The 21,923-nt window shown below is 42.0% G+C and overlaps 1 protein-coding gene across 1 annotated transcript in view; it reads right to left on the bottom strand.

Annotated features, from left to right (window-relative positions):
* Positions 1–3,440: 3,440 nt before the first annotated feature.
* The window catches only part of PLPPR4 (phospholipid phosphatase related 4), a 37,999-nt gene continuing 19,516 nt past the window's right edge, over positions 3,441–21,923 (bottom strand). The window contains exons 2-7 of the mRNA XM_082227828.1: positions 19,381–19,566; positions 16,040–16,169; positions 13,058–13,253; positions 9,842–9,899; positions 9,119–9,292; positions 3,441–7,351 (exon numbers count right to left, since the gene is read on the bottom strand). Of these exons, the coding sequence (XP_082083954.1) occupies positions 6,014–7,351; positions 9,119–9,292; positions 9,842–9,899; positions 13,058–13,253; positions 16,040–16,169; positions 19,381–19,566 (2,082 nt within the window). The 3' untranslated portion in view covers positions 3,441–6,013. The remainder of the gene's footprint in view (positions 7,352–9,118; positions 9,293–9,841; positions 9,900–13,057; positions 13,254–16,039; positions 16,170–19,380; positions 19,567–21,923) is intronic.

Here is a 21,923-nt window from a genome sequence, read left to right as displayed (position 1 = left end):
AATAAAATTATTATTATTATTATTATTATTATTATTATTATTATTATTATTATTATTATTATTATTAGGTTCCATCATGCTAGTTTCTGACACAAATATGGACTCCCAAAACTTATTTCTGAACCATGTGTGGGCAATACCCAACTAACACATCCTGTTAACACAAGAATTTCCACTGCCACAATGGGGCTTTACCTCCTCCCCTCTGTGTGCCCCACACCTTTGCCAAATCTCTGTAGGGTTGTGAGAGCCCCTAAGAACAAATTCAGGGGGCAAACGGGGGGGGGGAGGGTCCTGTTTCTCAAGTGCAAATCCTTGCACTGATGGGATGTGTTACTCAGTGCTACTTTGGATACAACCCCTGGTATTTTCTGTGCCTATTTTAGATTTTGTGAGGCCAAGAACAACACATAGCAAAGGAGCATTAGGAAAGGGTCCTCTCTAGATACATGATCCGACACATGGCATTCGAACCCAGGAATGCTTTAAATTGACGGCAATTATTCTCAAATATCCAAGTACACAGAGGTGTTATGTTGAAGACCTTTAAGCACCACTCGTTGTAGAGAGTCTGCAATTCTCCCGTTTATATTTGTTTTTGTATCCAGAAAAATGTGGGGGCTTTGGAAACCGCTCTTTAATATCAATATTTGATTGAAAGAATTTCAATTCTACATTGCATTTTTGTATCTATATTTTTCTTACACACATTTTTGTCCCCCCCCACTTCCCCCTTTCCCTCCTCTGTATCCCATTATTTCTTTATATTTTCATGCTATGGGTTCATTTCTCCATATTGCTTTAAAAAAAATAATTCCCACATGCCAGTGTACCTGATTTAACTCAGGAAACTGATGAAGCAGACTGTGTCCCTTCAAAGCTTGTGCCATAATAAATTTGTGAGTCTTGAAAGACCTACGAGATCTTGGTTGCTTTTGCTGCAACACATGAACAGGGCTGTCCCCCCTGACCTTGTTCAGCACGTGAATCTTTGTTAATGCCTTGAAATGTTCTCAGCTCATGAATTGTGCATGAACAGCTCTGTATAGTTTTGTTGTTTAATCATTATAGCACAATCTGGCTTCTCACCATTGGGACCTTGGTCTACAGCTGGCCTTGAATCCTGAACAAATGGGAGTAGCATACACTTTGTTGATTAATGCCTGCAAATACTTCTTTATGCAGTTAATTTTCCTGTTCTGGGGGGATGACTAAGGAATGAAGCTCAGAGGCCTCCCTCCCAGATCTACAGGCAGAGTTAGCCAATGCTGGCCAAGGGAAGACCTCCACTGTGGATCACCTCCTCCATCCAAAGACAGCATGGTCCATAGCATTCTATAGCCCTTGAGATGCCCTCCCAGAGACCATAGAGTCACACCCTTAATCTTCAGAAATGTGCATGCATATTCTGTTACACAGAACCAACCAGAGGACAAATTGACAATTGTAACTCTTGCGGGACACAGACGAGATACCTCTGCTTCAATGAGGAATTTCTTATTTATTTTAATGATATTAGCACAATAAACTCACACAGTAGCATTGATTCTGTAATTATTTAACAAAATACATTTATAGCAATTTACAAATAGGTTTTTTTTGTTTTCATTTTAAAACAGTGCATAACATTTTATTAGAACACAATACTTTATATAGAATTCTCGTTTAAAAACATATCTTGTATTTTACCCAATTTATTTGTTTTTCTTAGTAAAGCACAGCCTAACAAAGAAATTGGTGCCCGTTTTAGCGAGTAAGAAAAAACTAGAAGATGCCACCTGTCAATTTATCTGATTTGTTTGAAATTAAGGTATCAGTGGAATGTAAACAAAGGTTAATTTTATAAAAGGCTCCATAAATGATATACATGCCGGAGTCAAGAGTTCCAATGTATATCTTATTGTTATTTTGTTCTTTAATGTGATTATGTTTCTGAGAAGCCAGTATTAAAAAGAGTAGCCTTTGGCACTTCCGAGTAAAAAAAGAGTATTTTCAATATTTTAAGTAAAGAATGCAATTACAATGATTCTGCAAGTGCTTTTAAAATTGTCTGCTATTAAGTAGGAAAAGTTTAGGTAGGAAAAATAGCACACTGCACTTGAAAGGATGCAGTGAATTTCAGAGACTTAAAAGCAACTTGTGATGCCTTTATCTATGGTAAACTAACTAAAACAAAGCAAACTATAAACCATTGCTCCCACTAAAGCTCACTCCACTCTACCTACTGTTGACAGAATAAGCTGCTTTCCCAGAAGGGCTATTTTCTAGTCCTTGTATTATTGCAGTTGCTTAAATTGTCATTTTCCCTTCTTAGATTATCAAGTTATTAACAACTCTGTGTTCTCTCACTATATTTCTAGGTCAGCCTTGATTGCATCCTATCTCTTCGTTTCAAGGTCTTCCCTACTTGGTGTATCTAAACTAAACTACAATCCCTCATCAAGCCAAGTGTTTGCAATATTTTTTGTAAAAAAAAGTGGGAGGGAAAGGTCAATACCAAGCAGATCTGCTTGGGTTGTGTTATAGTTTTTTAAAAATGCTTATAAATACTGTATATGGAAAACAGTCACCCCCAACCCAGCTAGGTAGACCTGTATGCAGATTTTCTAAAAACGTTGGGATCTTTGGGTGCAAGAAAGTGCTGGATATGAAAATCTGCTGGCCGGATGCCTGCATCCAGCGATCAGGGCGGCATACTTGGTTCCTGAGCTGGATTGGGAATTTGCATGGATGGCAACTGACACAGGGTCTGTTGAAATGGGATGTGGAGATACAACTGGAAATCCACCCCAGTTCTCAGCGCGGCGCACTCATTGGCGCAAAATGGTATGGTTAATGGTGCCTTTGAATCAAATCCAGATGAGAAATGCTAAACCCAACCTGCTCTCTGAAGTCACTGCATATGGGGCTTTTGTTTCTGCACAAAGTCATTGCCTGCTAAATACTGTTGCATGGGACCGACATGGGGTTTTCAAGCCGTTATCTGAAGATAGCGCAGGAGAGCGCGTTTCGCAGGTATGAAACCTCAGTTCTGTCACTGTCTGGGCAAGTGTGAAAGGCTCTCAGGTAGGAAAACTGGGAATGACCTCTGTTTTAGGACCCCAGAGACTAGCTTTCGATGGGGGCAAGGTGTGAATGCATAGCTCAGCTGTGAAACTGGGTGATCTTGGGCAAATCGATATCTCCGTCTAATTTACTTCACAGCTATGGTGAGGAGAAAACGCCACTGGGCTCCTTGTCAAGGGAAACGGCTGCAATCCTATACAGATACCTGGGAATAAATCCCACTGAACCCAGTGAGGTTTGTACTTCCAAGAACACATGTATGTGATTGAATAATCAGATTAACTTTGTATCTTTATACCCACTGTATTTTTGTCTGTTATTTTATAGTACTGAGTGGGTTTTACTCAGAAAGGTGGCCTACTAATATTTTAAACAAAAAAAAAAAAAAAATAAGGAGGAGGAAAATCATTAGCATCCAAAGGTATCCAGTGCTAGTTTTGCTTGGAATAGACTCACTGAAAATAATGGACACAACTTTTTTAGGTCCATTATTTTCAATCAATCCACTCTGAGTAGGACTTAGTTGGGTATTTTGAGTATTTTGAGGTCATTGGATTCTGGATAGGTCTGCAGGTTTTCCAAATGGTAGATGCTCCTGTGACTTTCAACATTTCTAGCTGACTACTGCAAGAGGCATTCACAGAATTTAATCTTTGTGAGTTTCTGATATGAATTGATCTTATCCATGTCTCCAGATTAATGTGGAGATTGGAATTTTGTTTCACTACAGATTTTACACTTCTTGAATATTCTGATGCAGTTCTTGGCAAAACTGAAAGTATCAAAACACTGTATGTTTAAAAATGTGTTTTAAAATACACTTTAACATTTGTATCTTTTCTTTTAAAAAATCATATTTTGAGAGAAATAGGTTTTAAAAGTCACATTTAAATGTGAATTTTCATATCAGATTTTTATAAAAGAAATAGCAAACTAATGCAGAAACATGGAAGGGACGGAGTGAAAAATAAAATGTCTCAGATAAAAAATAGTGTGATTTGTCTATCCCTAGATATCTCCATTAGCTACATTCTGTATGACTTAGGGCAAAACACTTCAGTTTACAATTGCCATCATCCCTGATCATCAGCCAAGCAGGCTGCGATTGTCATCCCAATTCCAAACCAGTCAATTTTCTCCTTAGAAAATAATCTCGGCAGCATCTCATCTCCTCAGGATGAGTTCACAGCAAGGAAAGGCTTTTCAAACCCCTAACTGAAAAGTATGATTAATGAGAATATCCACTGAATATAATCTGTGGTACAATACAGCACTTGTGTATTAATTTGGCTGTTGCGGGCCATTCCAAATCTCAAAATGACAACAACCCCAATGAACATTCTAGGAGTAGCTTAATGGGCATTATGTGCCAAGCCAAACAAGTGATGGAACAACGTCTTGGAGTGAGCTCAAATACGTGTTTCATCAGCAGTTTCCCACAAATGACAGGGTTAGCCCATCCATTGGACTGGGACTTCTGTCTATGGTATTATGCCCAGAGAGATTACCAGATGTCTCGTTCCCTGACACTACCCTCATCAGGTTTGCCTTATGGGATCTTAAATAACTCAGAGGAAGACTAAACTGCCACAGTGGTGCAGGGATACAGGATAAAATACTGTACCTGCTTAAGGTCGCCTTACTTTGAGTCTTTACGATGGCAAAAACCCATCTGGGATAGGACCTTGCAACTTAAACACCCAGTAATTTCACTGATGCTGTTTCAGGTCAACCCCATGACGGTTTTACTAGCTAAAAGGAGGTTAAGGTAAGCGCATTAGGATTGCTTGGCATTCTTAATTAAGTTCAGATCATCTCTGAAGGCAGAGAATGTGGCTCAGGTTCTGGAGGAGGGTACAAACAGGCCCAAATCTTGTCTAGGAGGCCCCGATACCTATGGCCAATCCAGCTAATTGATTCGGAAGCCTGAATTATAATCCCCCCATCTTTACAACATAGTAGCAATTATCAGAGTGAAACACTAGATAGTCAATAATGAATAAAAATTAGGAAAGATAAGCAATGAGACAAATCGAGAAACTGTTAAAAATGAAGTGTTAATCAGTGCTCTAAGAGATCCCTGTTTGTTTGTTTTTAAAAAATCCCATGCTATTTCAACTAGTCTCAGATTAGCTCACTGAGAAGTGACCTCTTTGTAGCACCTGAAACTAAACAAATTTCGGAAAGAAACAGAAAAATTAACCAGAAGAGAAAATGTTTCCATTTTCATGGAGTATCATTCACATTGTTGTTTTTTTTTTGTTCCAGTAAACATTTCAAAGAACTACACAAAACCTTTGCAATCTTTTAATGTGAAATACCCACTATAACAAAGCTGTCAATATTTTTCTACTCTAAATGAATGCAGCCAGCATCATATTTTCAGCAATATCACTTGGAAAGGAATTACACATCAAAACGTCATGTGTCTGTAGCAATGAACAGGTATGTAAGTTTACTAAAAAAGTAAAAGTAAAAGTAAAGTTAGAATCAGCACCGACTTGTATTAAATTTTGGTGCAAAACCCGCAAAGGTGAAGTACAACACTGATAGTACACCTTTTGCCCATTGTCCTTAGACATATATAAATCAAAAAGTTGGCACATTCAGGAAATAAGGTGTCTGTATTTAAGATTGCTGTTTTTGTTGACATTGTTCCCATTGGAAAAACATTTTGAGTCTGGGGGGAAAGAAAAACCTGTTAGGAAACATCCTGTTTGATAGGTTCTTGCATTTGTGCTTCCCCCTCCCCCTCCACTGCAACATGAAACCCACAAATTCATGCACAATCACTACACATCAGCAACATCCAAAAATGGTCAGGCTGATGGTCGATATTTTGGCACATCAAGAATATTTCGGCATCAGCTCAAAAGTAGAGAGAGCACAAAGCTAGTACCAAACGGTGTCGATTGTCAGTGGCATGGCTGAGCGGAAGCACCAAGCCTCATTCTTTGTAAGCTCTTGTGGGGGATGTTCCCTTGTAGAAGATGTTCCTTGTATTCTCCGGGCTGCTCCCTCTTTCAGGAATCAAAATGATATTACCTTTCCTCCGAAGCGTAGAATCGCGGCTGGAGGAAACAGACAGGGTTTCTGAGCCAATCTCGCTGCCTTCCACTGGCGTGACCCTGATCGTCGTCATCCCGTGATGGTGGTGCTCACTGTTGTCGATGTTACTTCTTTTTCTGTCCCCGGATCCGTAACTGTCTTTCAAAGATTCGCAGCTCTCCGAGTCTCTGTTGAGATCATTGAGCTCATACGTCTGGCGAAGGCTTCCTTTCTCGGGAGCTTTCCATTTCCACGAGCCACTTCCTTCGCCTTCCGACGGCATCTGAATGATGGGCCTGTTGTTTTCGGGGTGGGCTTCAACTCGCACGATGCTGCTCGGCTCGTGGTCCGTCAAGGTTTTGTATCGGATGGAGCCCGTGCAGGTGACCGTGCTGCCGTCGGAGCTCTTTGGGCTGCCCTGAAGTACGCCTTGTTGCTTTGACATGGCGATGACCTGCATGATCCTCGGCTGGCTGTTGCTTCTACACCCGACAGTCTTCTCGGCGGCTTTCAACCACTTAGCTCGGGCGGAGCTCGTTTTGGGAGACGTGTTCACATTCTCCTGCGTCTCTTCGGGGATGTGGACAAGCTGTGAAGAACCCGGCCGGGACTGAATAGAAACTCTTGGCCCACCAGAAAGGCCAACGCTATTGCAGCCTGGCATGCTGCCGGGCTGGATTTTCAGGTACTGACTGGGAGGCCCATGGTGATCGCCATTAACGCCAACCCTGGATGGCTCAGAGCTAGACCTCATCTCAATTGCTCGAGGTGGCGACTGCCCAGAATCCGTCTCTATCACCTGCAGGGACAACTTCCGGCTTTCATTCTTGTTCTTCCACTGGGACAGAAGCTGTTTGGAGCGGGCAGAATCCATAGATGCATGGATGGTTGCGTTCCGACGAGCTGACTCTTCCATCGCAGGCGTGTTGGCTCTCGGCAGTGTGTTGCTGAAAGTCACCATGTTCTCCTTCCCCATTGGACTTCGCGGCGTTATAATTTCTACGTCGGCATTTGCCCTTTTGAGGTTGGTCAGGGAGCCAGTGTCCCTGTGGTTCCTGTTTAACATACTCTCGGCATGGTGAGGGGGGATGACGTCATTGCCGCTTCCGTTTTTCCCTGGTAAAATTCGACTGGGATCTTGGCTCAGGTCAGTCAAAGACCTTAACGGTTCTCTGTGCGGGTTCTGGTTGAACATATTGTCTTCGCTCGGCAGGAAGTTCCCCACAGCATACAGGCCCTGGCGTTGGGAGAAGAAAACACAGGATCCCATTATGAAAAATAAATATTTGGATGTTATTGACATTCAGTGACTGTGTGTGCAGAAGCTAGAATGAGAATCCACTTTAGGAAGTCTTGGTTCTAATATGTCTCGAGAGACCAACACAGACAGGCCAGAAAATTGCAGGACATTTCTTGAAATGTCGCCTTGACATATTTCAATATCTTGGGCATGCCCAGTGGGATTCTGTTCCCCGCCCTGCTCCAAACAACAGGCTTCACCAATTGTTTTGAAACATCCCATAATTTAAATTTCAAAAGTTGCTTGCCAGATGGGCTACTTCTGGGCAAGAAACATCAGCCTTTCAAAGCCCTTGCTGGGTGCTTGGGTTAAGCCAAACCGTCCTCTGGATCTCGACCACTGTGGGAAGCATCCACTGATGTTTCAACAGAGCTTACCTCCAAATCAAAAACCATTTTGAGTGCATCATTTACTAAACAATGTGGCTTAAAATGAAGAAGAATGGAAATAAAAGCAATAACCTACTAGAAATGCTATCATTTACCATTTAAGTTTGTGATAAGGTGATGATTTCTCATCATAATTCACCAGTAAATGAGTTAGGACAAAAATCAATCCGAGGCAAGTTATCAACGTTGCTGAACATAAATTTCAAAGAATTCTCAAAAGATTATTTTTCTTAATGTAAATACTGCTATTTCATATTCATTTTCAGCTTTGGGATAACTCCTGTCCCTCACACTCAATTTTACAGTCACACCAGCCTGATTTACCGATCGTGGCCTCAACCTGATTAGTTTTCTGCTCAAAGGTTATGCCCTTTCTGTTGCTTAATAGCCATGTAATGCAATATCTTGGTGAGAGACAAATTCATCAGTTTCAAATCAATTTGTGCAGAACCTCAGCAGGAGCTGAGCTTCACTCTATTTACACATTCAGTGGTCCATTAAAAAGAAAATGCATTGCACTCTCTAAGGACAAAAACAAGTCTCAAGTTTGAAGAATGCCAAGTTCATCATATGTGTACTCCAAATGGGCTTTATAAATGATATAAGGCTGCTACAGCTGGCCTTATCCATTTTAATGGTATCAGTGTTCAGGTATGCTGTGCTCAATGCGTGCTGGGTGGTGATTTTAGGCTGACTTTCCCCAACTTGGTGCCTTCATACCGCCTCTCCTGGTATGCCTTAAGGTCCACAAATAACAACACTTTGGAGGTCCCGAGCCTCAAGGAGGTTAGATTGGTTTCAACTAAGAAGAAGAAGAAGAAGAAGAAGAAGAAGAGGAGGAGGAGGAGGAGTTTGGATTTGATATCCCACTTTATCACTACCCTAAGGAGTCTCAAAGCAGCTAGCAATCTCCTTTTCCCTTCCTCCCCCACAACAAACACTCTGTGAGGTGAGTGGGGCTGAGAGACTTCAGAGAAGTGTGACTGGCCCAAGGTCACTCAGCAGCTGCATGTGGAGGAGCGGGGAATCGAACCCGGTTCCCCAGATTACGAGTCTACCACTCTTAACCACTACACCACGCTAGCAAGGGTGACATAACTGGGCTTCTAAGGCTTAGAGCACAATGCCCCACAGCTGCAAAAAAGAATGCTGTTGGTCAAGGGAGCCATGGACTCAAAAAGGTTGAAAACCTCCCTTCTACAGTATCGCGCAGAACAGAATCTATTACAAATAAAAGTGAAACAAAATATTTCTTATTTGTAGGGCATTTAGCTACCAAAACGCAGGCATCTCTGCACAATTCCAGTCTACTTACCAAATACAGGGCAATTCCACCTCCAATTAAAAAGCCACAGTAAACATCAACTGGGTGGTTTTTGTACTGGGTGATGCGAGTCAGTCCACATATAATCCCACAGATGATAAATGCAAATACTAGGAGCGGTTTCAGAAGTTTAGAGGAGTCGGTTAATGTGGAATTGAAGTACATCTTTAAAACAAAACAAAACATTAAAAAAAGCAATTTAGTTAAATCTCCCAGGTGGGATGGTTTGATTTCTTGTTTCCTTAATGAGCTAGTAATATGCCTCTCCTTAAGCCTGAAAGGTCCATAGCTTCTCATCCTGAGCTTTCGCTTTGAACTCCATGGGCTTCAGAACATGGAAAGTTTGTAGAAATTAACACAAACTTCTCAACTCTTTTCAGTTTCATTCATTTGATGCCGAGGTTAGAGGCATCTGATCTGCATTAATGTGAATTGGTGGCATTTTAAGAAGTACTTGACTTATTCTGAAATTAAAAAAAAAACAATTTCATAAAATTTTACCCTCTAATTTCAGCCCTGATTTCCGCTTTTTTCTATTTCAGGCCTCCCTAAATAAATAAATGGGGGAGCAGAGAAAAAGTTTTTTTTCTGCTTCTTTTGTGGGGGGACGCTTGGCATCTGCAGTCTCAACCTTCCTGCTTTAAACAAGACATGAAATGACATTCAGACTTTACCCTTTTGTCCACGTTATTGCAAAGAGGCTTAATTACTCACCGAAACGTACACAGCTGCAAATGCTGCCAGGGTGGCGTGTTGCGAAGGGAATGACTTTCTGCAAAGGAAGGACACCCAAATTAAATTTCTCACTTAAAAATACATTCCGCAAGGGCTGATTTAAAAATAACCAAAGCACTGGGTGGTCCAGTATTGTAATCATATTTAACTTACAAGCTGTAATATCATCACACTATAGGGCTTTTTAAAAAAACCCCGTTCAGTGTACTGGAGAGAATGTGGAATTTAGGCACCATTAACAGAGTAAACTTCTGGTCTCAAATAATGTGGGTTTTGATTTACGTATTGCAATGGACAGATTCTACAATTACACAGAAGAATCTGTAATGCACAACAATCTAGGAAAAAAAGGTTGAGTAATTATCGCCATTGGGTTGCATCCAAATAAATTCCGCTCAGAATAGACTTCTTGAATTAATGGACTTAATTCAGGATTAATGGACTTAATTCAGGTAGGCATCTGGGTTGGTCTGACGCAGTCAAAATATATATAAAAATGTCCAGCAGCACCTTAAGAGACCAACTAAATTTGTTCTGGGTATAAGCTTTCATGTGCATGCATCTGAAGTATCTGAAGAAGTGTGCATGCACACAAAAGCTCATACCCAGAACAAACTTATTAGGTCCCTAAGGTGCTACTGGAAATATCTATCTATCTATCTATCTATCTATCTATCTATCTATCTATCTATCTATCTATCTATCTATCTAATGTATATATCTATCATCTATCTATCTAGATATATATAGTTATAGATATATAATGGAATTAAGTTAGGCATCCCCATTACTTCAAATGGACCTACTCTGAGTATGACTAATGTTGGGTGAAATCCATTAATTTCAACAGTGGAGAGATCTCTCTTCCCACTTAAGGCCAGGCTCATACATACATGTGTATCACTTGATTTCTCTATCCTTCATTGCTCCGTATGGGATGATTTGCAGCTAAATTGAGAAGCATGATGTGAATGAAAATGAATGTCTTGTCTGTCGGAGCTGTAATGGCCCTTTCACACATGCAAGGCATCACTTGATCTTTATCATGTGATCGGAATCGCATAATTAAATGTATTGATGCTTATCATTTGAACATAGATATAGGCGGATCTGCCGATTTCAGCTTCTTTCGCTATTTCAGTTTTCCAGTCTTAAGTTCAATTCTCCACATTTGCACATCTATTTGCATATATGTGTGTGTATGCAATTTTCCCAAAAGTCCCATTTTACAAAACATTTTTTCATCAAAGAGCACATTTTTATATATTTTCACAAATGCATACATTTTTATGTGCATTTTGCACTAAATGTTCAGAAGCACAGAACTGTTTTGGGTGATAAAACAACTGCAAAGTGAGGCAGGAAAATTTTAGGGAGCAAGTGGCTGGGAATGATGCTTAACATCACTTTTTTTTTTGAACTTTTGTGTCTTGAAGCCACGTTTTAACACCTGCTTCTTCTTAAAAGAATGCAAAAAAAAAAAAAAAAAAGGAAGGGGAAAAAAAGGCAATTGTTATAAAGATCCCCCGCCATGGGCAGGTTTTAAGAACTTCTGCCAAAAAAATGTACAACAACTCTGTAAAGAAAAATGGTACTACTATGATTGGCAGAAAAGCGGCAGAGTGGAAAAGCAGCAGAATTTGTACTGAATTTTTGCACTTGCGGAATATAAATAGATGGCAACACATGGTATGTGATGTGTCCAGGGGAGGCACTATAGGTGAAATATACCCAGAGTCGAGAGTGGATTTCATGCTCTTTATTCAGCTCATAGTGGTGAGGAGGAATGGAAGTTCCCTCAGAATGTCCGCTTTATATACATTATTTACCCAATGGGCCCCACGTGACTGGCTAATTCCAGGATTCTCTGGTGCTATACCAGCTGCACTGGCTTCCAGTGGAGTACAGGATCAGGTTTAAGGTTTTAACCTTTAAAGCCCTATATGGCCTAGGACCCTCGTACCTATGGGACCGCCTCTCCTGATATGTCCCACGGAGGACCTTACGGTCTTCAAATAAAAACATCTTGGAGATCCTGGGCCACAGGATGCTTAGGCAGGCCTCAACCAGAGCCAGGGCTTTTTTGGCCATGGCCCTAATCTGGTGGAACGCTCTGTCACAAAAGACTAGGGCCCTGTGGGACTTGACATCTTTCCGCAGGGCCTGCAAGACAGAGCTGTTCCACCAGGCCTTTGGCCAAGGCACAGTCTGACCCCCTCTCTCCTTCTGTAATCTTCATAGAACTCTAGCCTAATGGTTGCCATTAATTTGATTCTGAAGTGATTTTAGAATGTATTTCAATTAATTGACTGTGATTTTATGTAAACTGTGCTATTTTCACTGTTATTAGCCGCTCTGAGCCCGGCTTTGGCTGGGGAGGGTGGGATACAAATAAATTATTATTATTATTAGTCATTATGTTTTTATGGGGCCATCATCCCCCTTGAAGCCAGTTTCTAATAAACAATGCAGGAAGGTACCCACATCTCCTTTGCAAATCCCAGATGCACAACTCTCTCAAATAACTACAATGTGTGCAACCACTGGCAGCTCTAGATGTTAATCAGGGATCGCGAAGGAAATAACGAAGTAGCCATATCTCGTTTCTTGGTCAATGTGATGCTAGCTTTGGTTGGAGGAGCAGATCTTGCTCCTCCCCCCTGCCATCTTGCCATCTGTGCCATATGGCTTCATGAGAGCCAATGAAAACAGAGTCTGCTGTTATCTGCAAAGCTCCCCCCTTCATCTTGCTCTTCTCCCCTCGAATGCTGCTTCTTGGCTATATTAATGCATAATGGAGTTGGGTATGATATATCTAAATCATGAGAATGAAATTCATGTAAGCATGCCCAGGTCTTAGAAAAGCTTTCAGATATTATCAGAAAATTTTGGTCCACAGTTATGGATGAAAACAGATGGCAGCACATTTTTGACTGGGTTGTAGTAAGTGGCCTTAAACTGAGCCAGAACATTAATCCATCTAGCTCAGGATTGTTTACCTACACTGGCTCTCCAGAGTTTCAGGCATGGATCTCTTGCAGCCCTCCCTGGAGATGATGGGGATTGAATTTAGGACCTTCTGCATGCAAGACACATGTTCTACCACTGAGCTACAACCCCCCCCAAAAAAAACCCAAGACATAATAAACAATGAAAGATCATATTTTTCCCCTCCCCCATCTTTTTGTGTCTAACCTTCCATCGTTGATGATGATGGGATCGGTTCCTGAGCAAATATCCTCCACGATGTAAGAATTTTCTGAGCAGGATACGTTGAGTGATGTATAGTTAGGCTTGCATACAGTCAGGAAATATGGCGTTTGATACCCAGTTGACAGCTGTATGATGTCAGTGATGAGAGCTGTGGCACAAAGGCCAAAGACATGGACACCTAGAAGTGAAGCCGGAGAAGCCTTAACATCTTTGGCTAAATAGATACAGCACTTCATCCTAGGTCAAGGGATGGCAAACTGGTGGCCTGTGGCCCAAATCTGGCTCCATCGAACAATTTCATTTGGTTATCGTATTTTAATCAATTTGTGTTTTCACAGAGAGCAACGTGTCATGGCTTAAAGCTAAACCTCTCTTTATATTTAGTATATAACAGCTCAGCTATATCTTCACATGCACACTCCACAATTGTAAAATTCTCATAGTTAAATGATGCTTCATCATTAAGGCTTGCTTCCCAGTTGGAGTTTGCTTGTGTAATAAAACATGCTTCTAGCCTTGGGATCATAATCTGGATAATAGAGTGCTTTGCCTCCCTTGGATTCAATAGAACAATGCCCAATTAACAGTGAAAAATGGATAAGGTCATTGGTGCAGTTAGGTAATTCTGTAATCAGGATTTAATGGTTTTAAGGGAGCCTCCCTTCTTTAGAGAGTGGCCTGGTTCACACCATGGTTTGTTTAAGGCATGGTTTGTTTGACAAACCATGGGCTAGCCACAAGTTGTACCACAGATGATCCAACAAGCCGTGGCTTGTTTCTCCAAAGTCTGGTTTGTTTTCCCATGACTCTTGATTAACACCTTTGTAGTCAGGTGAGTGTCATACAAACCATGAGCAAGGAAAGTTGCTGGATTCACATGTAACACCAAGCCATAATGAAAACAAGATAATATCACCAAGACAACTATCTGTAAACAAACAATAAACATCCATAAAAATTTCAAAAGTAGTTTCCTTCCCAAATAGGTTTTATCTTAAACAACAGCAGACACAGTAAAGAAAGAGTTCACTTGTCATATATCAGTGGCTCAGTGCTCATTTCTTCTCTTTCCAAAATAGATTTTATTTCGAGCAATTGCGAACACAGTAATAAAGAGTCCACTTCTGATATAATAGTGGTTCAGTGCTTGGATATCATTCCAGTAATCAGACGTTTTGTTGCTAAAGAGCTTAGCCATTGGGAGGAGCATAGAAAAGGGAGGGTGACTTTCAATTTGTTAAACCTAAAGGAGGCTGATGACTAAACTCTTTAGCGACAAAACGTCCGAGAATGACGTCCGAGCGCTCAACCACTGGTATATCACAAGTGGACTCTTTATTTACAGCATTTGCAATTGTTTAATATAAAACCTATTTTGGAAAGAAACTACTTTTGCCATTTTTATGGACATTTATTGTTTGTTTACAGATAGTTGCCTTGGTGGTATTATCTTCTGTCGATTGCAGTAGTCATTGTATCACCACCCTGGTCACTGTTTTATTATAATGAAAACAAAGCAAGGTTCTTAAGTCAACAAAAAGCATGGCTTCAGACTGTGGTTTGTTGGTAGTAAGCAAACCACAGCGCAGCTGCTGAGTGGGGTTCACATATAAAGCTAAGCTACAGTTCAATAAACCATGGTTTAGTGCAGTATGCAAACCAGGCTGGCATGTGTAGTATTTCACTTACTTTGAAATGTGATAAGCAAGACCTGCTCCGTTTGGGGGGCTCTTCTGCTCAGTCTGGACTTCTCCCCAAAGTTCTGACCTTGTAGCTCAACTAATTCTAAACATGTAATTTAGTTGCAAGCCGCAATGATTTTAACAAGACTTGCTTCCACCAAGTATTAATTTTACTTTCTATTTGTTGTTTTTGAATGTATTCTATTTTTATTGGTAATAAAAGTCATATACCCAGGATAGCATGATTGATGTATCATAATTAGTTGGGGGTTTTTTTTTAATAAAAAAAGGATATTTACATCTCTTCAACCATCTTACAGCAGGATACACGGTGCTCCCCCCCACCTTTCTCCACAAGAACCCTGTGAGGAGGGTAAGGTTGAGAGATGATGTTTGTCATCAAATTAGCTTCTTGGCTGAGTGGGGATTTGAACCTGGAGCTCTACATGTCTAGTTCTATACTCTTGCTGTTACACCACTTAAGCAGCAATGGGATGAGCTGTGCTGAGAAAAGTGGGTGGGAACTTTGTAAATGGACTGTGCAACAGTTCAATATTATAATGAAAAGGAACACATTATGCACTGTGTAAAATGGATACTGAGCACTTTGTGGTGTGAAGCTAAGAAATTACTCAATGTGTGTGGCCCCTCCCCCAATGATTTTAGCTGTAGACTTTCATTCTTTATTTCAAACAGAGCCATGCCAAATTAATATCACTGGCAGCTGTGTATTTATTTCTCATTTTCTCTTGTAAAAGGGGTTCTATAATAAGTCTTCTTTTTTTTACAATCAAAATGTTTACTTTTCCTTATGATGTGTTGTATTTAGTGCCCATCAAGCAACCTCCTGATTTATTTATTTTTAGGCTAACATTTCCAGATGTCAGGGCCAATTCAGATATCCTTCCTAGACTGTACTATTTTATACTGCAGAAATATTTACATTTTTGAACATAAGCAAAGGCGGGGATTCCTACCTTTCCAGATTGGATGATACTGATGAGATTATATAACCTCAGAAATAATATCTTACTTTCCTCTTCCCTTCTCATCCCTTTCTCCCTTTTGTGTCATGCCTATTAGATTGTGAGCATGTTTGTGGTCCCTTTTCATCTCTGTATATCACTTATGAAAATGTCTGACCCAGCCCTCATGGTACATTCTTGTAGATCTGAAATCTGACATGTCCTTCAATTTATTTTTTTAAAGAGACTAAAAGCAGCAAGATTCTTATGAATCAAAAACCAGAAATTCTTCAACAAAGGCATGAGCCAAAACCCACCAACAAATCGGACAGCTCTCCTAAGGAAAGAGTTGAAGTTGCAGCCTCCCGCATTGATATTGGCCTCGGCTCCTATGCCATTCCGACGTTTTGAAAGGCAGCAGTAGAGAATTCCTTCGCCCACCATGATCTGTTATGACAAAGGAAGGGTTCAAGGCAACACTGGCAATTATGTAACCAGAGCATGATTTGTTTAGAAGGACTCACATATAGTCATAAGAGACCAAACTTCATTTGTGCCTGTTAACATTGTTCCAAGAACATGGCAAGGTTAGATGTAATGCATTTTCACTGTCTTGAAAACTCACTGTTTTGCAAGGGAGATATTTTGATCTGTTGGGATAGGGACAGTGGTTGATCTTGGGTATGTTCCATCTCTCTAACAATGGCATGCTTTAGGGCTTCTTGGATTGATTATATGACTATATTAATAAACACAATTAGAACATCTGCACCCACACTGTCCTCTTCAAAAGAGCCCCGATATCTGTATTTTTGTTTCACATCAACACTCCCAGGTAGTTAGCTTAAGATACTAAGATACAATGTGATGTCCAAGGACACTAAATTAAACTCATCGCTGGATGGAGAATTCACATTTTGAAATGCCTTGTTTTGACACTGCCATCAGGGCTGAGCTGTAATAACTTGCCCTGCTCAGTGACCAAACATGGAAGGAAGGAGACAAAAACACAAGGCTGGGTGAATTGGGCCACAGTTATTTTAACACAACCAACCTGCAGAGGGGAACAATGGTGAGACATACTCCCTACTCATAACAAATTGCGGGTGAGCCAACCTGCCAAAGGTGAGGGGTACCACTTCATCTAACCTGTCCCTTAAGCCCCACCCTTCAGGTGAGGTCCCTAGGATTATAGGTTGATGTTGCACGTTGGCCCCAAAGGTGTCCCTTACCATGCCAGTGAGTCCCACAGCTCTGAAGGCGAGTCTCAGAACTACAACCTTAACTGTCTGATAACCTCTGGAAACCTACCTGCCAATGTTTAACCAATTTAACCACCAGTTTAACCTATTTATTGATTAATCTTTGTTCATTACACCTGCCAGCAAATCAGTACAGAATAGTGAAAAATAAAACCACCAAGGCCAATCAACTGTTGACTCCCCTCCCAATTTGGCCCTAAATGGTGACCAGCAATGCCTGTACTGAATAAAGGATGGGAGGATGGGTAGAATGAACATGCTGAAGCCAGGCCAGGCCTAAATAGCCCTGCATTGGCCCTATCCCCAACACTTGGGCTGTGTGTGGGACACCATTTTGCCTATATAAGCAACAGCACTCACATAAACACTGGCAATAGAAGGCATGGTTTTGGGGCCATTCTAGATTTAACATCCTTTAAGCCAGGCATGGCCAAACATGGCCCTCCAGCTGTTTTGGGACTACAATTCCCATCATCCCTGACCACTGGTCCTGTTAGCTAGGGATGATGGGAGTTGTAGCCCCAAAACAGCTGGAGGGCCGAGTTTGGCCATCCCTGCTTTAAGCTGACTGAATGGCTTGTGAGTATAAAAATCAACAACACTCCACAGTTTTCCCTGTTAAGCAAAAATCGCAACAAGCTGTTTATGCACTGAGGAAAGAATTCAGTAGTGCTCTTTTAGATTATATCCTACCCAAAGCCTGAAACGACCACAAGATCAATGCACAGGAACCTATGTTTGTTCTTAATCTCTCTTGCACCTACTGGAATGTAATAGTTCTCTTCAGTTCTTCATGGACTGTTAAAAACAACAACAACCAACCACAAACCCACAACCTTAGGGTTGGTACACATTTGTCTGTTCAACTCTTGATGAAACTAAATTCATCCAAGGTGTAAATTGAGCTATCGGAGATTTAGCAGCGCAGACACACAATGGCATTCAAAATGCAAAACCTTTCCACACGTTTACTTGCCTGTCATCAAGGAATGTACATGCATGAATATACATTTAATGCTCACTCTTTTGTTGTTGTGGGAGGAGATATAACCATAAAGAAATGGATTCTAATTACCAATAATCAGGGTGAACCCCATGTATTTTAAGTATGAAGCAACGCGGGCGAGGTGTTATTTATTTACTTCATGTTGAAGCTTTAATTAAAAGCTGTGGAAACCCATGACTGCTGATGCAGCAGACTTCCTGCTGCGTGGTGAGCGGAGAGTTCAGTGGTCTGACGTTGTTGCTAGCCCAATAACCTTCTCCCTGCTGCACTGTGTATCTTAATGGGCTTTTCTTATTTCCCCTACAGCAAAATAAGGGCAGCGGAGGTTGTATAATTCCTCAAGAATGTAGATGGCGAAAGGGACCTAGGGGATTCTATAAACTGAGAGCTACTGTCAAAAACAGCCTCCGAAAACATGATCTGTCTCCACACAGCCATTATGAAGGTGTCACTTCGACCAAGAGCAACTGATGGGGATTCTTAAATTTGCATTTTGTTTAACACTGCTCTTTAAAGCTCCATCAGAGCAAATGGCAATCTGTGGGAAACCCACTCTGATGTTTGCTTCGATTCCGGTTTAAAGAGTGGGTTTTCACAGGGAAAGTTGGGGGCAACAAATAGACAAACCACCACACTCAGACGCAGAACCTTAAAGTGAAGGCCTCTGACTGGAAAGAGTGAGGCAAAAAGCAAGTGTGGATAAGCCCCGGGTGAGCAGTTTCTGAATTATTTAGCCATTATTGATTGCATTTATATCCTCCCTTTTTCTTCATGGGGCTCAAGGTGGCTTGCATGGTCCTCCTCGTTTAATTCCCACAACAACTCTGTGAGGTAGGTGAAGCTGAGAGTGAGTGACTGGCTCAAGATCACCCAGTGGGGATTCGAACCCTGGTCTCCCAGGTCCTAGTTTGACACTATAACTACTGCACCACGCTGCTCCTCTAATTAGGTGGATCACCTAATCTGGATGGGGTTGCACTCTTCCTGAAGAAAGAGGGGAGCAGTTTCATCTATCTATCTATCTATCTATCTATCTATCTATCTATCATCTAATTATTTATTTATTATTATTATTATTATTATTATTATTATTATTATTATTATTATTATTATTATTATACCACCCTTCACCCATAGATCTCAGAGCTAGTCACAGCATAAAAATACAAGACAAAAACACAAAATACATAATAAATACAAAAACAAAACAACCACTCTCCTTGCCCACCACTACATCACTCTTGTATGCAGATGTAACTGTGCGATTCAAACATTTGCTGATTTATTCAAGCATTCGCTGATGAAAACGTGAACTCTGCTCTTCTGCCGATGCGCCGACAGCAGTTTGAAAGGCTGTTCAGAGGGGTAAGTGGGATGTTCTGCAACTCACCGTAATGGCAGGTGCCGCAAAAGCCAAGCTGAGCAGCATCAGGAAAGGAACAGCCTCTTGTGAAGGTTCGATGTATGGCATACTGAGACTCCTGTCATAGCAACTGAATCCAGAGTGAACCGGCTTGAAGACATCCGTCAGCTCAAGGAAATAGAGGCTAACCACAGAGGAGGCCAGTATGGGCAACTGGGAAGGAAGGAGGAGGAAGACTTGTTAAAAGCAATGCATACATTTTTGGGGTCTCATCTGCAACACGAGCAAACTTAAGACACAGAGTTGTGATGGCTTTGCAGCCGAAACAGGGCTAATCAGAGAGAGTTGCGTGCCAAGGCCCCGGGCCCCGCAGTTCCCTTAGATAATAAACACAAAGACATGGATATTTTAGGTTCATGGGATAAATTAGGCCACAACTTTATTGGTTACAGATGTGAGCAGTTTGGCTAAGCATTGGGTGAAACCAGGCTATATTCTGACTCCTGCTCGTCTGCAAGGAGTCTCACTAAGGGTAAACCACCAGTAGGGGGAGCCCTATGACATACGTCAAATCGGGGCACCCCGCGGAATCCCCGTTGGGGTCATGGCATGGCCCTAGCCCACGTCCAGGCTTCAGACATGATTCACACCCCCAGATCCCTTTAACAGGATACCCTTACTGCCCCCCAGCTGCATCACAATTGAGCCAGTGTGGTGTAGTGGTTAAGAGCGGTGGACTCGTAATCTGATGAACCGGGTTCGCTTCCCCGCTCCTCCACCTGCAGCTGCTGGGTGACCTTGGGCTAGTCACACTTCTTTGAAGTCTCTCAGCCCCACTCACCTCACAGAGTGTTTGTTGTGGGGGAGAAAGGGAAAGGAGATCGTTAGCCGCTTTGAGACTCCTTAAGGGGAGTGAAAGGCGGGATATCAAGTCCAAACTCTTCTTCATCTTCTTCTTCTTAAACGGCCAGCGGCCACACCCCCAGCTGCACTGATTGGCTAGCTGGGGGCGTGACATGGCCGGGCACCAGCATGACATGCGCAGCATCCCTCTACCCTCTGGCTGGATCACTAAGGATCCCGGATGCCTGGCCACAACACTGCCCATCGGTGAAGGTGAGTGGACTTAGCAGCATACAGTGATACCTTGGGTTAAGTACTTAATTCGTTCTGGAGGCCTGTTCTTAACCTGAAACTGTTCTTAACCTGAAGCACCACTTTAGCCAAGGGGACCTTCCCTCTGCCAGACGTGCCGCCGGAGAACGATTTCTGTTCTCATCCTGAAGCAAAGTTCTTAACCCGAGGTAATATTTCTGGGTTAGCGGAGTCTGTAACCTGAAGCGTATGTAACCTGAAGCGTATGTAACCCAAGGTACCACTGTACTTGGTGAAAGCCCAAGATCAGCATAAGCAGAAACATAATATTTAGCAGCAAAAGCATCCAAGGAGCAAACAACTCCCTCAGAGTTTGCTTCCACGATATTTGTGTACTTCTGAAACATAAAAGCACTGTCCCTCAGAGACTGAGTTTACGATTAGTATAAACGATAGTTGAAGAAGCTTTAAAAAAATTTAAAGCACAGAAACCTGATCATATATCAGTTTACATCTCTGAAATGTGTCTGATTGTATCTACACTCACAGCAGCCAAGCAGAGACCTAGCTGCTGCTACTGCAGCCCCAGGGGCACATCACGTGCTTTTTCCTGAGGAGAGGCTGCAGTATGGGGAGGAGAAGGAAGTGGGAAAGTTCACACTGGGTTAGCAGACTTTCTCTTGCACAAATCTGCAATGTAGCACCCTGATTGCTTTTTCCACACTTTCCTCTTGGTACCTATCTAGAGCAGCTAACCCCTAGACTGCGGGCCAGATCAACCCTCCAAGCTCTCCAGTAAACACAGCATTGAGGTGGTCAGAGAGGTTTCACCTTCACCTCTCAGCTCAGAGCCCTGGATGCAATTTGCTCCCTCTCTGCTCATCAGGCTGGCCATTTGATGCCTGGGAAGAGGCTGATAACTTAAGGCTGGTAAGTCTCTGCATCCAGTCAATACAATTCTCAGATCCCAAACCAAATCGGGCCGATATGGGCCACTCTGAGATTTGTCCAGGGTGGGTCGAAGAAGCACTAGATCACTCTGAGGCAGTTCAGGTCTGCAGTGATCTGGGGCTGTCAAAAGGGTGGTGGTGGTCAGGTAGTGAGGAGGAGACAATACAGGCAGAGATGTTGCCTGCACCATGTCTTTCTTCCTTTCTCTCCTCGCCACCAACCACATCTTAAATTAGAGTTTAAAGCACTGATTCAATGTGGTCAGAAGGGGGAGAGAGCAGATGATGCCTGTATAGTCTCCCACCGATGTCACAGGGCACATTTAATCGGGGTTTAAAACCTTGATTTTTAAATAGGGCCTATATATGTCCGTGAGGGGCGCGGGTGGCGCTGTGGGTTAAACCACAGAGCCTAGGGCTTGCTGATCCGAAGGCTGGCGGTTCAAATCCCCATGACGGGGTGAGCTCCCGTTGCTCGGTCCCTGCTCCTGCCAACCTAGCAGTTCAAAAGCACATGCAAGTAGA

Source organism: Podarcis vaucheri (genome assembly GCF_965113315.1).
Source record: "Podarcis vaucheri genome assembly, chromosome: 6".
Taxonomy (NCBI): domain Eukaryota; kingdom Metazoa; phylum Chordata; class Lepidosauria; order Squamata; family Lacertidae; genus Podarcis; species Podarcis vaucheri.
Note: the sequence above shows the minus strand (reverse complement) of the source record. Positions and strands in the feature narration are given on the sequence as shown.